This window comes from Spermophilus citellus (assembly GCF_964194105.1).
Source record: "Spermophilus citellus genome assembly, chromosome: 6".
NCBI lineage: Eukaryota > Metazoa > Chordata > Mammalia > Rodentia > Sciuridae > Spermophilus > Spermophilus citellus.
The window spans coordinates 82846980-82864010 of NC_138187.1; the positions used below are offsets into that span (position 1 = coordinate 82846980).

Here is a 17031-nt window from a genome sequence, read left to right on the forward strand (position 1 = left end):
TTTTCAGTCTTAAAGGCCTCCAAAGAACATGATTATTGGAGTAACATTTGCAAAACTAAAATCGAACATTCAGAATTATCAAGAAAGCTCTGAATCACAATTTAAAAAGTGAAATGTGTAGCAGCCATCTCAAAGTTTTTGCTGCCATCTGCCGGCCAAACTGGAAAACTATAGCAGCATTCAAATATAACTCAGGAGAGGGAGTCCATGATACCTAAGCAAATAGGAAGTGACTATTCTGCAAGAGATGCTGATCCAAATTCTGAGGGCTGAAGGACCTAGATAAAGGAAGCAGTATATTTAAATAGCAAAAATCTAAAAATAGATTTTTGTCAATCAGCTCAGTTTTTATGCCATATCTTTAAATTCTGGCATTTTGGCTTAATAGCTTAATATGAATATAGAAATTCTAGGTGGTAAATCAAGAGTCATATACTAACCTCTCTGAGCCTCATTTATAAAACCAAAAGTTGTTAAACTTTTACCAAACTCTTTTTTAATTTATTTTATTATTTTTTAAATATACAACAACAGTGGAATGCATTAGATTCAAGTAGGTTATGAACTCCCATTTTTACCCCAAATACAGATTGCAGAATCACATCGGTTACACATCCACATTTTTACATACTGCCATATTAGTAACGGTTGTATTCTGCTACCTTTCCTATCCTCTACTATCCCCCCTCCCCTCCCCTCCCATCTTCTCTCTCTACCCCATCTACTGTAATTCATTTCTCTCCTTGTTTTTTTCCCATTCCCCATCACAACCTCTTATATGTAATTTTGTATAGCAATGAGGGTCTCCTTCCATTTCCATGCAATTTCCCTTTTCTTTCCCTTTCCCTCCCACCTCATGTCTCTGTTTAATGTTAATCTTTTCCTCCTGCTCTTCCTCCCTGCTCTGTTCTTAGTTGCTCTCATTATATCAAAGAAGTCATGTCAATTTATAAATGTACTTTTTTGCATTACAATTCTTAACACACATACACACACACACACACACACACACACACACACAATTATGTATATTCTTTGTTCTTTCTGGTCAATTACAACAATGTCACAGGATGACTCACTGGAAAGACCAGCAGGGCAACTGGTCTAGATGCTGCCTCTCAGGTTCCAACTGAAGTTCAGGGCACAATGGCCTTTGCTGAGATCACCTTTGGAAATTAGCCATTTCCTTGGAGATCAGTGATATGCTATAAGCAAAAGAGGAGGGGTCTGTGCAATCACCTACCAGAAGATTTGGGCAGCTCCGCTCCTTTCCTGATCACTGAATTTCATAGCTGCTTCCAGAACTCTTGGCATCTCATTCCACTTTCAGTACCACCCTCAATTTATGCTTATCCTAGCAGGATTAACAAACTATCCTGAGGAATGGAGGAACAAGAGATTGCATGTGCGCGCGCATGCACACACACACACACACACACACACACACACACACGAGTGGTTGAGGTTACTTTTCTAACCCATAAAGTTTAATAAAAGTTATAATGACCTGTGAAAATTGAGGTGGCACATATTTCAGAACCTAGGCTTGGTTGCCTGCCTGTCACCTTATGGCTGCAATATTTGACTCAGCAAGAAATATTGTACTTGTTTATTTCTTTCAACAATTATTTTGACACCAGGGCTAGAATACCAACCATGCACCAGGCCATGTGCTAAGCAATAAATCCCACATAGCTCCTATTGTCATGGAACACACAATCTATCAGAGACAGAAACATAAAAACAGAGGTTACAGGAGCAATAAGGACTGAGAACAAGCAATGCAGGGTGTCTGTCTCTCTCCTTCATGTCTGCCAAGTTGTTCTCCTGGGACGCCTAAATAACCCCTGATCATCCCTACAAGCCACTGCTTGGTGCCACTTGAGAATAGATGGAAACATTTCTACTGAAGCCATCCATCCAGAAGCATTGGCCCACTTGGGTACTAGATGATAGTTAAGAAAGGGAGATCATTGCAAAATTGAATTCTTGTAGGAGAAATAATTCTTGGATTAGGCTTGGGGAGTCACAAAAACACCATTCTTGTAGGATTAGTTTTGTAACATAAGAAATAATATATTAAGTTCCCTTATCTGACAAATGGAGAAGCAAGTTGAATTTCTTTGGGGGATAGAGACAGAATAGATATGAAGGATCAAAAGTTTAAAAAGCAGAGACAGGAGGATCGTGAGTTCAAAGCCAGCCTCAGCAATTTATCAAGGTGCTAAGCAACTCAGTGAGACCCTGTGTCTAAATGAAATACAAAATAGGGCAGGGGATATGGCTCAGTGGTGGAGTGCCCCTGAATTAAATCCCCAATACCCCGCCCCCGGCCCCTGCCAAAAAAAAAAAAAAAAAGAGGCATTGCTGGAGATGTAGCTTTGAGGTAGACTGCCTGCCTAGCATGAGTGAGGCCCTGGGTTCAATTATTAGTACAAGCTGAAATTAAAAAAATGGAAGTTAAAAAGACAAAAACAAATGTTGTTATTGATAATTATAGTAAGAGGTGCTTTTGATAACAATTTCTTAAATTCTTTCAAAGTCATTTTTCAAAAGTGCCTCATTTCCTAATCCTAAAATGGCTACCAGTAATTTTTGCCACCCCTTAGTAATCACATGTGCCAGTGTTTTTTAAAAGTTATTTTGAGAGGCACTTTGAGCCCCTAATAATTGAAGTTTATAAATTGTTCTATTTTGCTTCTTTCTAGCACCCCCAAATTCAGAAGGAGTCTCAGTATATCAAGTATCTTTGCTGTGATGACGCCAGAACTCTCAACCAGTGGGTCATGGGAATAAGGATCGCCAAGGTGAGATGCCTTCCAGCTTCACCCTACTGTGAATTTCTTCAGCCAGCTTCCTGGCCTGGGTCCAGCTTCTGTGCTACTGTGAAACAGCTGACCCACTCTTGGTACAGCCTCAGAGATCATCTCATTTATTTTCCCACTGCATTTATTAAATAATGGGAGTGATAGAAATATGGACCTCTCCACCACCCTGAGAAACAAGGGTTAAATTTACATTGAAACTTTTCAGGTATTTACTCATGGAGTGGATTGCAAGTTCAGGGTACAATTAAGAAATACAAGATTGGCCTGGGGTGTGGCTCAATGGTAGAGCACTTGCCTGGCATGCGTGAGGCCATGGGTTTGATCCTCAGCACCATAGAACAGAAACACAAGATTGAGTCTACAGTATCATTACGTAAAGACATATAATCAAAATTATTTGGCTAAAGCTCTCTTCTAATGCTGGGTAGAAATATCAACTGATTCTGTTAATCTGAAAACTTATTTGATTTGTGAAAAAACAATCAGATAATTTTTATTGAAATATATGAAAAACAACAACTTAGGCAAGGACAGAAAAGAATAGTCATGGAATTTTTTTTCCTCAATGTGTAAATTGCAATTGTGTGCAGAACTTGAGATTCATGTCTTTCTTTCTTTCTTTCTTTCTTTCTTTGTATTCCCTCCCTAGTATGGAAAGACTCTCTATGATAACTATCAGCGGGCTGTGGCAAGGGCTGGACTTGCCTCTCGGTGGACGAACCTGGGGACTGTCAACACAGCTACACCAGATCAGCCTTCCACAGGTACTAAGCAGAGGAGAAACATGCATTCCAAGCTCAGAGCACATGTTCAAAACTTACCCAACATGCTGTATAAAAGCAAACTTTACAGACATTGCTTGGAAAACATTTCTTTTCCCACAGTGAGGCTCAGCCTCACCTCACCCCACCCCAGGCATACATCCAAGTGACCTTTAACAAAGGTTTGACCATTTTTTCATGATATACTTGGTGCCAATCACAAGTTCAGGGTGAGCTAGTATGGAGGTGTGTCTCATCAGAGTTCAAATACTATATTTGTTCAAAGCTCTTTAGCACCCAGCATACTATTACACCAAGGATAAGATAATGGCCTGGTGTTTTGCCTGAGTGGCATCGGGGCTGGAGATTCATATCCAATCCTGACATCACATTTTAATGAAAACATAATAGCAAGTTGCTTATATGTATAAGAAAGAGGGATGGAGTGAATACTGTGTGCTGCTTTACATATACCACTGTCCCTTGGGATCCATGAAATAGTGGGATATTTGCATATGACACATGCACATCCTCCTGCATACTTTAAATCATTTCTGAATTACTTATAGTACCCAGTGCAAGGTAAATGCTAAGTAAGTAGTCATTACCCTGTATTCATATAGACACACTTTTTTTTTTCAAATACTTTTGATCAGTGGTTGGTTGAGTCCACAGATGTGGAACCCATGGATACAGAGGGATGGTTGTACTATTTTGGGTTCTCACAATAGCCCTGCAAAATATAGATTATAATCCCCACTCACAGCTGAGAAAACGGAAGATAGAAGAAACTAGTATCTAGTATCTTCTACATGGCGGAGCTGTGACTCAAGCACTGGGTAATTTATGAAGAATAAAGGTTTATTGAGCTCCTGGTTCAGTAAACTCCCAGTTTAAGGGGCCACATCCAGTGAGACTCTTCTTGATGGTGGGGACACTGCAGAGTCCTGAGGCAGCACAAAGGCAAAGCACAGAGCAGAACTGTTTCCCGTGTCTACTCCTCCACGTAGCTCACTCCTACCTATCCTCAGATCTCAAATTAATTGTCCTTTGTATGTCAGTCAAAATTAATAGTTTGTGTAATATTAGCTTAATCTCTGACCTCCTCTAGACTTTATGGTACCTCATGAGATCAGGAGCTGGGTTTGTGAACCTTGGTTTCCCCAGCATGGAGAGCAGTGGCTGGCTGATCAGAGGTATTCAGGTAGAATTCAAAAATGGTTGAAATAACAAGTGAAAAACTGAAATGGTACCCTACAGAGTTCCTCTAAGGTTGGAGGAAAGCAGTGTGTGTGAATATCCTTAATTCTATGAGCTCAGTAAATGTAGTTCCAGTCCTTCTAAGTGACTTGCTTATAACCAGTTTTTGAAGAAAATCATTTTTTAAGAATACCATTGCAGCAGATGAGACTTTCAATGAGTAAGAACAGAGATCTGGCACGTGATTAAATATCCCGTAGTGAAAGGAAAGCAAATTAACCCATGTGGATGCTGCTGTAGAGTCTTATTAACCAAAAATTCTCAGGTTCTGTCATAGCCACTGGTCCTACAAAGAACAAATGTGTTGAGATTTTAAAATAAACCCTCCTGGTACTACAGAGCTGGCCCCTTTTGGGAAATTGAAGCAGCATGAAGACACCCCCCCCCCTTCAAATCCCAATTCTTGCAATCAAGTCAGAAAGATTTCAGACATGCTGCTCAGAATAACAGGAATGAGTTTATTGAAGGGATAGGAAAAGGGGAAGGGACCCTTTCAAGGGAGATAGTGGGTCCCCTCAGAGAGGAGAGGGACAACATGCCTCTCCTGCCCTCCAATTGTATTAGGTATCCCAGAGAAGTTTTCAGAGCCCTCCTGGGTCCACCTCTTGACTTTTAACTGACAGCAAGATGCCATCAGACTATCAAGTCCCCACTGCCATGGCAACTCTTATGTCAGTTTGGCCCATGCAAACTGGTTCTAATTGGATAATGAACCATAAATTCTTACAGGTATTCTGGTTCGGAAGAATTATCCTTATCTCTCTGAGTTTGGGATTTGATCTTTGAAAAGGGTCTTGAAATTCTTTCCCTTCAGTTCCTCTTTTTTTTTTATTTTTTTTTTTAATTTTTTATTGATTATTTAAAGCATTACATAGCTCATGATATATCATCTTTCATACATTAGACTCAAATTGTGTTTTGAACTCCCATTTTCACCCCAAATATAGATTGCAGAATCACATCTGTTACATATTCACATTTTTACATAATGCCATATTAGTGTCTGTTGTATTCTGCTACCTTTCCTAACCCCTACTATCACCCCTCCCCTCCCCTCCCTTCAGTTCCTCTTATTGACATTATTTGGGGCCTCCATTTCTCTTGCAGATAATAAGCCTTTCTCTCCACCTGAACGCATCACACAAAATCAGTAGGGTTCTTAGAAAGTGTTTGAGGGACATGATATGTTTTGTGCCATGCTAACAACATCACAAACTGGGTAATGTATGAACAACAGAAGTTGTTTGGGCTCACGGTTCTGGAGGCTGGGGAGTTCAAGACCTAGAAGTTCTATCTGGTGACAGTCTTCTTGTTGTGTTATGACATGACAGAAAGCATTTCATGAGAAAGAGCTCACAGGAAAGAAGGGAAGGGGGTTAAACTCGTCTTTTTTTTTTTTTTTAAATCAAGAACCTGCTTGTGAGAGGATAACCTAGGAGCACAGTACAAATCAAAGTATATGATCCTTCCAACTCTCCCCCCTCAAAAAAAAAATGTCAAGGGGAACATCAAGAATAACCTTGAAAGAAAAAAGTTCCTTGAGGTCTCTATCAGTTTGTTTTGTTGTTGTTGGCACTATCACAAAGACCCAAAGTAGATGAACTTTATGAGGAAAAGAGGTTTTCTCAGCTCACAGTTGTGGATACTGAAAGTCCGAACAGCAGGCAAGGTTCCCATGATAGAGGGTGGGAGTGTTGGGGGGAGCGAGAGATCACATTGCAAAATGGGAAACCAGAGAGAGATCCAGGAGTTAGGTCTTTATAACAATTCACTCCCAGGGGAACCCACTCCAAGAGATCAGTATTCCCTTGGGAAGGCAGTGCCCCTAAGGACCTAAGGACCTCCCACTGTCACTCTGAGGACCAAGCCTCCAACCCATGAACCTCTGGAGGGCACCCCACTTCCGGACCAACGCAGGGCGGGGGAGTTACTGGTTGACTGCACTCACGGGACCCTTAGGCTCTCTACAGCACTGGACAGGAAGCCCCTTCCTCCCACTAACAACAGGAAGAGTTCCAGCAGACCTTTGGAACCACCCAGCACAGAGCTGAAGCAGAACTCCGCCGAGGCATACCATGGAGCCCCACCCCATCCCTGGCCTCTCTCTCCCGTTCTCCATGGAGCAGACATGCTGTCCCATCATTTAGGAGGAGACAGAGGAAATGAACCCCAGCCCCATTCCGTCTGCGGCCTTCTCAGTTTTAGTTCGCAGCTTTTCTCTGGGAATCTAGTATCCCTTTCTCCCATCTCCCCACTTTCTCTTCTTCCATCCTTCCTCCTTGACACAGTGGAAACCAGAGTCCTAGAGGAATATAAGTTGCTGACTGGAGTCAGAGACCACAAGGGATTACTGTTTCTGCTAGGATTACCCAAGTGGGTGAGGAGGACAGGAGACGCTGCTCTATTTCAAAAGTAATTAGCAACAGTGATTTATTCCAGAAAAACTACAGTTTGTTCTTTTCTATTCGGGAAAGCCATGGCATCTCTTTTAGTACCTATGAAATGACTTTATGCCTATGAAGGTCAGGACTATTTTGAATTTAGAACTGGACACTAATATCTCTTTTCATTTTATTCTGAGAAAATTTCAAACTTACAGAAAAGTTGTGAAAATAACATAAAATCTCCCATGTAGTATTTATTTATTTCTTTGGGCACTGAGGATTGTATCGAGCAGCACTTAACCATTGAGCCGCATCCCCAGCAGTATTTTGTATTTTATTTAGAGACAGGGTCTCACTGAGATGCTTAGGGCCTCGTTATATTGCTGAGGCTGGCTTTGAACATCCTCCTGCCTCAGCCTCCTGAGCCACTGGGATTACAGGTGTGCACCACAGCACCCAGATTTCCCCTGTACTCTCTACCCAGATCACCAATATTGAGTATTTCACTATGTTTATCCTTCTCTCTTAACTCCCTCTTCTACATGTTGTACACACACATATTTCTCTGAACCACTTGCAAGTAGATGCCCTTCTGTTCCTTAAATTTGTATTTCCTAAAAACAAATCTTTTTTCTTACTAATCATAGTTACAAGACTCAAATTTAAGAAGTTCGGTATTTAGTATTGATGGCATACTTTCATCTGAACTACAGTCCATATTTCACTTTTGCCAATTGCTTCATAATGGCCGTATATTTATCATGGCACAGATTCAGTCCAGGATTGGACCTCATTCCTGTGCACTGTGTCTGTATGTCCCCATTCATCTGGAACAGTGCCTCAGCCTTTCTGAGAATTTCAAAACATTTGCAGGGCTGGGGATGTGGTTCAAGTGGTAGCATGCTCACCCAGCATGTGTCAGGCACTGGGTTCAATTCTCAGCACCACGTAAAAATGAAATAAAGATATTGTGTCCACCTAAAACTAAAAAATAAATATTAAAAAAAAAACATTTGCAGGGGTTTTTTGTTGTTGTTGTTTTGGTTTTGTTTTTTTTAAAGAAAGGGGGCCATTTCTTTATAGAATGTCCCGAGATTTAAATGTGTGTTTCCTCATGATTTGTTTCAGGTTATGCACTTTGGGCAGGAATAGTGTGGAGTGCTGTGAGTCCCTCAGGGTCCTGTCTGTCTGTCCCTGTTGGAAGCATTCACTTTGAGCATACAGTTGAGATGTTGTCCAGTTTCTTTTCTGAATGGATTTTTCATTTTGTACCTAATGGTTTGGAGATACTTTGAGGCTATAACCATCTTACTCCTCACCAAACTTTGCCTTTTTCTCTCCCATCTCCTGAAATCCTGAAAGGCTTCTTTGAGTTGCTATGTAGATTAATGGGTTCCTCACATTGTTGTAAAACCCTTTGAAGAAGTAACTACTTGACCGAATGGCTGGCACTGAGGCTGACTAAGCAATCTCCACCTTCACCAGATGAAGAGCAGATCTTATGGCATGGGCTGGGTGGCAGCACAGTCCTAGAAGAAATGGCCTCAGTATGTGGAAACATCTGTCCCTAGGGTGCTAGTTAAGGAGCCAGAGTAATCAACATACAGCATCTTCTATCTGATTTTCTCCAAACTGTAAAACTCAGGCTAGGGGTGTAGATCAGTCATTGAGTGTGTGTTTAGCATGTGCAAGGCCCTGGGCCTCATCTCCACCACCACATGCACAAAAAAAAACACCATAAACCCTCAAAAGTCATATTTTTGTGGTGAAAGAGCAAACTAAACGACAGGAAAATAAAATAGTATATATCAGGACTTTTGAGAGGAAAACAAAATATCACATCAATTCCAGGATATATCAGGGGTCTGCACATTGAGCCTAATTCCCCCACCCCAACTCGGCTCACCCTCATTTATTTCTATGTACAGAGGACTTTTTGTTGAGGATAATTTTAAAATACTATTCCTGTACCCAACATTGAAAGAATTCCCCACTCAAAGACACTTCGCCAGGAGAATTCCAATTTTATTGCAAAAAGCTGTGTCTTATATAGAACTAAAGGGGAGATGGTAGGGCTTAGATAAATGGCAGGCCACCCGTTTATTGGCAAGTTCTTCCAGATATCAGCTCCCGCGGCCCAGGAATTAGTTCTCATTGGGGCTAAGGTTCCCCGCCAGCAAGGTTTGAAATTGGCGCCGGCGGGAGAGTTCGCAGGGTCAGGAACTTTTCGCGACACTGCAGAAAAGAGGAAGGTAGGAAGAAGAAGTCCTTAGGCGCCATGTTGGGGTTTTTTCTCCGGGGTGCGGCTGCCGTTTATACTTTTCCCAACAAACATGATATGAAACAGAAAAAAAATTTAAATAGATTTACAGCAGGCGTGGTGTCTAATGCCTATAATCCCAGCACTCTGGGAGTCTGAGGCAGGATTGTAAATTCTAGGCTAGCCTAGGCAACTTAGCAAAACCCTGTCTCAAAATAAAATATAAGAGGGGTTGAGGATATCGTTCAGTAAATGCCCCTGGGTTTAATACAAAATTTATTTACTAAAAGTAAATATAGATGTTCAAGGTTTATTCTCTACTTGCCAAAAAAGTTTTTAAAAGCAGAATATACTGTTGTCTAGATTCCCAGTTCATCCAGATTTTCTTCAGTGGGCTTTTTCAAGTTTGTTCACTTTCCAGAATCTATTGATTGATTGATTGATTGATAATTGATTGCAGCAATGAGGATCAAGTACAGGGCCTGTGTATGCTATGAAAATACACTAACACATTTCCACCCCCTGCTGACTCTGCTGATCTCATGTACAGTTTTGGCATATTACCTCCAACTTTTAAAAATTAATGCATTTTTGTGCTGGGGATAGAACCCAGGCCTCAGGCATATTAAAGTACTGGTTCTACCTCTGAGCTGGTTCTACCTCTGAGTACTGGTTCTACCTCTGAGTTCTACCTCAGGCATATTAAAGTACTGGTTCTACTCTGAGGCAGAACCTGATTTTTCATAGGGACCATCATACCTGTGAATCCTCTTTTTGCTTTAGTGATGTGAGCTACTTTGTATTTTCAGATTTACTTTCAAGAATTTTTTTTTTTTTTTTTTTTTTTTTTTTACTTTCAAGGATCTTGAAAACATCTTGCTCATTCTTTTCTTTTCTTCCCCCTTCAGGACTTAAAACTGGCACCGCCCAGCCCAATGGTCAGATACCCCAGTCTGCACCTTCTGTCAAGATTGTTTTGGAAGAGGCCCAGAGAAATGTTGAAACAACTAAGGTAAGACTAGAGAGGAACTAACACAAATCAAACTGGAATCTATAAACCCCTCTTCTAAACCATAAACAGTATTCTACTAACTGCTCTTTTTGAAAGAGCAGATATAGTTCCAATAACTAAGTCACTTTACTATAAATTCATTTAGGATATTGCTTTATATTTTTTATCCTAAAGTTACTAAGGCAAGAATCAAAAGTTAAAACCAACCATTATCAGACTGTTTCATGACAATGTAAGCATTTATTTTAAATGCTGGAGTTATTTAGCTACATTTATTTTAAAAGAAGTGATTTTCTTGGGTTAGTGATTTTTAGTACTCTGTGAAAGTGGTATACCTGAGTTTTAAGCTCTTGGGATTTTTATTTATTTTTCCTGAGTAAATTAGGACAACCAACCCTATATGAAGTCTTAAGTGAACCCCCAAACCATATTAGAAGACTACTAAAAAGGGTTACACTACAAAATGTACATTTTACATTTTCCTATTAATGTCCCACATATATCCTCAGGGTGATTGGGAAAAATACATTCAAAAATAATAGCTAAGATTTGGAGATGTAGCTCAGTGGTACAGGACTTGCCTACCACGCATGAGACCCTGGGTTCTATCCCTGGCACACACACAAAAAAAATTAATAAAATAAAATAGTAGCCCAATTGGTAAAACATTCTAACTTTTTAAAAAACAGAATAGGTTAATAAAGATTCATTTAAATCTATCTAAAAATCACAGATAACAATCACAATTTAGTTACTAATCCTGTTCATAACATCTCAAATAACTATAAATCTCATTAAATATTTCCCATGTCTGATTCAAAGCAGCCTTAAATAATTATGATAATGGCACACCACCCAACTATTAGAGTCAGTTGTTAGCTTCACTAGTTTTTCACTTCATTCTTTTGTTTATTTTTGTCCATTGTCCAGTGGTAGAAACAATTAAATCCTGCTGTACATTGAATGTCTTATTATCTTTGAATATCAATGTATGCTTTTAAAAATTGTTTAGCTAATGCTGTCTTCTCCAGCCTGATAATCTCATCATGCAATGCACTTTCAGCTATTATTTTCATTATTTCTATAATGTCAGCTGAAAGAAAGTATTCTAAAAGGACTAAAGAAATAAAAGAACCACAGAATAGAAATCATTTAATGATGTATGGACCATTCCCAAGCTGTCTGTTCGGAAATGAAAAAAAAAAATCACCAGTTAATTAGCTTATCATGTTAATCAATAAATACTCAATCATAAAGCATTTTGCTAAGAAAAAAATTCTAAAGTCTAGAAAACTTCTGCAGTATTAAGAATTTATTTAGCAAAGAAAGAAAAAAAATGGAAACCCGATAAGATGGAAATTGGGGTGATAATTATCAGCAAAACAAAGGCATTCAATTCAATCGCCTAAAATTCCTGGGGAAGTTGCAAGATCTAAATATACATCATGATTTTTGCCAGTTCCACTGTTGGCAGTTGAAGGCAATGTTCTCGTTGGACTTTAGTCAGATTTGGTGTACTGGTTTTATTGTATTTAATCTCATCGTAACCTGAGACCAATTTTAACAGGGATGTGGCATTTGCTTGATACTTGACTTCACACCATTAAGACAAGTTAACTGACTGTAGTCCAGGTGTCCTGCTTTGTTCCCCACCACACACACATTGCCTTCTCTGGAGCTGTTATGGCAGAAGCTCCTCCCTAGAAGTCCACAGTCTGGAAAAGGAACTTCTGTTCTAGGAACCTAATGAGAAGTAGGGACCCAAGAGCAAATGGAACAGTTCTTAGCTAAGAAAGAGACCCTTTGTGCCTGGATTTGCAAAAAGATCAGCTGTAGCTCATGGAGAACTATTTCCATTTGTTATTTTTTCTCCTGTGTTCTTAGTCCTATTCAAAGCCAGTAGGTTTTTGTGAAGGTTTTGGGGAGCCTCTTCTCTGTGCTATCCAGGGGGTGATTCAGGAGCAAAATAATTTTATAGATGCCTACACCTCACAGCTGAGTTTCACAACCAGTTCAGTCCAAAGCAAGGGGAAAAAAATCCCTGAATATTCTGAGGACCCTGGTGTCCTGTCTTGGGTACTAAGGAGTGAGCAGGAAATCCAGGGAAGCAACCTGGCTTCTATTTTGAGTTGCCTCAGGCTGAGTAGCTGTTAGATAAGACTGAGGGCACCCTGCAGGGAGCTAAGATCTATGCCAGGAAAGACATTTTAGAGACTGGGGACAACTCTTTTATAAAGTGAGTGCTAGGGAGACACATAGGGGATTTAAATACAGTGAACAACTAGTCCAGTACAGCCAAGTAGCAGTTGAGCACCCTGAGTTATGATGTTAAAGGCCATTGGAGCCATTCCTGTATCCCAGAGCAAAGATAAACTCATGAACATGCAGTCTCAGGGACTGAGGAACTGAGGCTATCCTGGTGCAGAGATCTGGCAGGTCAACATATCAATGTCATTGTCCTCACCTTCACGGTGGCTGTTTTGTCAAGAATAATGAGTGCTGCTATCGCTTTGTTGAAGGATCAGAAGCCTGCCATGAGTAACCACCACCCAGGAACGCCCAAGGCCCAGCACCTCCCGAAGTCCAGCCTGCCGCCACCCCCGCCTCCAGTGCGGCGGTCCTCCGACACCTGCAGCAGCCCTGCGCTGCCCAAGGCCAAGGGCGCGGGCACCAGCGCCTTCCCGTCCCCACCCGACGACTGCCTGCCGCCGCCGCCGCCGCCCCCGCCGCCTCCCGAGGACGAGGAGGTCCTGCCGCCACCACCAGATTTCTACGAAGCGCCCCCGGACTTCGTGCCCCCGCCCCCGCCGTCGTTTGCAGGCGACCTGGGCTCCGATTTGCCGCCGCCTCCTCCGCCCCCGCCCTGCTTGGCCCCCGAACCCGCCGGGCCGCCCCCGATGGCAGTCAAAAGGCCTCCCGTGCCCCCCAAGAGGCACGAAAACCCAGGACTCCCCGGCGGGGGAGCAGGCGGAGAGCAGGATTTCATGTCAGACCTCATGAAAGCCTTGCAAAAGAAGAGGGGCAATCTACCCTAGGGCAGCCCAGGACGCGCTTGCGGGAGGAGCATTGCTAGTGTCCAGCGCACCACGTCCTGCTGCTTCACTGTCGGGACGTCGCCTTCCTGTTAGATTCACTGTTGAGGTTTTCCAGACTAGAAATGATGTAGTCCAGTACCACTGTTGTGCTCAATATGTTCATAGCAAGATTTAGACTATCCAACTCAAGTACTGTATCTCTCCTATGTATTTTCACCTGGATGGAATTTATCTTCCCATTTGAGTTAACTAAAATGATGTTTTGAGTTCGTTTATTTTATTATGCTCTGAAGCCTCAAATTAATAAAAGTTGAAAGTTTTGCTGAAGACGGAATTTCTAGAAATATGATTGTATAAATTTAATGCAATATCAACACTGTATTTGACCTTCTCAAACCTTCCCAAATTCTGTCTTTCTAAGTCTTATTGATCTTTAATATATTTTCTATTTCTATGTCTGTAGCCTTTAGAATTTTCAAAAAGTCAAAGGAGGAAAAAGAAAAAACAAACATGACAAGCTGGATATTTTCAGTCTCTGTGAGACCCCTCCCTTGATTAATTAGTATCCTGCATACATACAGTTTTGTTTTTGCTTTTTTAATATGTATAATGTAGTACACATTGCAAAAATGGTTTTTGGATTCTCCAATATTCCAATGCATAAATATCCTATAAAAATGTAGAAAAAGAAAAAGACAATTTCATATATTGTCATCAACCTAGAATGTTTTCTCTCAGAGATAATTTCTTTTTTTTTTTTTTTCCAGAACTGATATACCACTGCTACATCCCAGCCCTTTTTTGTTTTTGAGTCAGGGTCTTGTAAGTTTTGCGTGAATTTGCAATCCTCCTGTGTCAACCTCAGGAGCAGCTGGAATTACAGGCATGTGTCACATATCCTGTTCAGAGAGGAATTTAATGCCCAACTTCAATAACCAATTCATCTTGGGTTCCTGGTACTCAAATCTCTAATTAGTTTCTGAAAACTACTCTCTAATTAGTTCCTGATTGTTTTATTTTCATTTCCATGACTCTGGGTTGTTGTTTTTTCTGTTTTGTTTTTTGTGTTTTTTGTTTTGTTTTGTTTTAATTTTAAAACTCCTGGGGCTGGCATTGTGGCTCAGTGGTAGAGCACTTGCCTAACATGCATGAGGCATTGAATTAGATCCTCAGCACCACATAAAAATTTAAAAAATAAAATAAAATAAAAGGTATTGTGTCTACCTACAAATAAACAAAGCATTGTTTTTTGAATTAAGGAAGATGATTAATCTTGGATTTTAATATTTAGAGAAAATTAAGCTGTAAATTGACACTTACATTCAGTTTTAAAAATCAAAATATGTAGTAATTAAAGCTGGTAAGGTAGGCTAATAGAAGGAACATCTAGAAAAGGTGCTCTTAAATTTTTGAGCAAATGCTTAATAGCAGGTAAATCAATATTTTATAATACAATTCATTCTGTTCTCTTTCCTTTTTGTTTTAGTTTGTGATTTTTTTAATGTCACTGCACTGAAAACACAGCTTATCTGATACCTGACCAAAGCCTGGCCATTATGCAGATCCTGAGACAATACAGGAAAGGTATTAATGGCACGATTTGATCACAGACTGATTTGGAGATTTAAAGTTCAACAAAGAGAGATAAATATCTATTGTCACACACAGTTGTCCAGGTCAGTCACCAGGTGGCTCAGGACAAAAGATCCTTCAAAAGGATTATAATCTGGATTTACTTATCTGAGTCAATTATCACCTAGTTTGCAGATCAAAAAATGCATTCATCTTTGAGAATAACTTAGAATTTAGGACCACTGTAAGCAAAAGAGTAGTGCTTGGCTGAGTTTATTTCAGGCTAAAAACTTCAAAGGTGTTCATGGTCATATCTGCAGAAGGAAGGAAAAGTGTTCTTTCCATCTGACAGCCACAGAATCTTAAGGATGAAGGCACCCTGAAAATATAATCAAGCCCATTCTATCAATGATGACTATGACTTTAAGTAATAAAATCAACTGGAAAAGCTCAAGTAAAAGGTGGGATTTATTCTGTGGATCAGAGGCACAGTTCCAATAACACCAAGCATGTGCCTAGACTCTCAGCCAGGCCCTAGAAGTGGTTCCTGGAAATACAATTCATTTCTCAATTTTCTTCTCTATACTTTTACCTCATTGTTACCTCTTTGTAAACATTGTTACTCTCTGCATTGTCACTGTACTTTTCAGTCCCTATGATGGAGGAAAGTCACTCTGCAATTCCCAAATTTCTGTCAACTCTGTCTAAAGAGGCCGGGACAGCCTGGCTATCTTTCATCCTAACTGGAAAAATTCTCTGAAAAAGTACAGCATCGGTCAAGGTAAGGAAAGGCCATTTCCTTGTCCCACCATCTTTAGCCAAACATGATAAAAGAGGCAGTAGGGATGCATCACTGTGGATCAGGAGGGGTCCAGAGAGTAGGATGTGAGGACGTGGGAGAGTAGAAGAGAGGGATGTGGTTTAATGGGCTTCATTGAGACCCCAGAAGTGTCACTTCTGGAAGGAATCAGGCCACGGAGATGGATCACATCCCAGTAACTTCCATCTATACCATATATCCTTATAGTGGGGAAAACTAAAAATTAAAACTACACTGTTCATGAATTTTAACATTTGATAATGTGTATTTTAGGCAAGATACTGAAGAGAATTAGTTTTGTAGTCAAAATATTGACATATAGTTGACCATGTATTTATGGACAGAAGTCTTAGAAATCTGTGCTGCTTTTAGTTAGTGAATCCTGGGCAGAAGTTTGCTTTTGACAGACCCAGGCACCAGATCATGATCTCTGCAGTTTTCACTCAGTGGAACAGTCTTTGGTATCTGACTGGAAGGTCTTCACAGACAGCTCCTATGCCTGAGTGTGATTATTTAGATTGGCCCTGGAAACAAAGCAAAATCTGTTCTTTTTTCATGAAGCTAAGTGAGGTCTTTGCATGAGGGCAAGTGCAAAAGCCAGGACAGAGCTGGAGATGTGGCAAAGAGTGCAAGGATTAAGACAATAATCCTATATCTTGGTTCATAAAAACTATACAATTTCTTATATAATGTCATCAGGACAAAGACCCATGTAATAGGTCAACTGCAACTAAAACTACAACATTTGACAGTTTATAGGAAACATTTAACCTGCCATATAATAGAATCTGAAGTAAGATTTTACCGTAAATCCTCAAAGGGAGAACATTTAGATCTTTATTATGAATCACATATTTGATTTGATCACAGAAACAATAGCTGGTATGATATTAAGATGATTCAACTCAATAATTGGGCCTTAGAAACTTTTAAATTTCTTCATTTTTGTATTGGTTCATATTAGTTATACATAATGTTAGGATTCATTTTGACATAATTATAAATGCATGGAATATAATTTGGTTCAATTAAGTCCCCCAATACTTACCTTTCCCTTCCCTCTCCTCCCTCTCCCTGTTCCCTTTCCTCTCCTCTACTG

The 17031-nt window shown here is 40.2% G+C and overlaps 1 protein-coding gene across 2 annotated transcripts in view; it reads left to right on the top strand.

Moving 5' to 3' along the window:
• APBB1IP (amyloid beta precursor protein binding family B member 1 interacting protein) overlaps window positions 1-13892 on the top strand; it is a 104940-nt gene extending 91048 nt beyond the window's left edge. The window contains exons 11-14 of one of the 2 annotated variants that reach the window (XM_081298579.1): window positions 2709-2807; window positions 3478-3592; window positions 10402-10505; window positions 13025-13892. In XM_081298579.1, coding sequence (XP_081154705.1) covers window positions 2709-2807; window positions 3478-3592; window positions 10402-10505; window positions 13025-13540 — 834 coding nt within the window. In that variant the 3' untranslated portion in view covers window positions 13541-13892. The remainder of the gene's footprint in view (window positions 1-2708; window positions 2808-3477; window positions 3593-10401; window positions 10506-13024) is intronic. The other variant, XM_081298580.1, reaches the window with a different exon arrangement.
• The last annotated feature ends 3139 nt before the right edge of the window (window positions 13893-17031 follow it).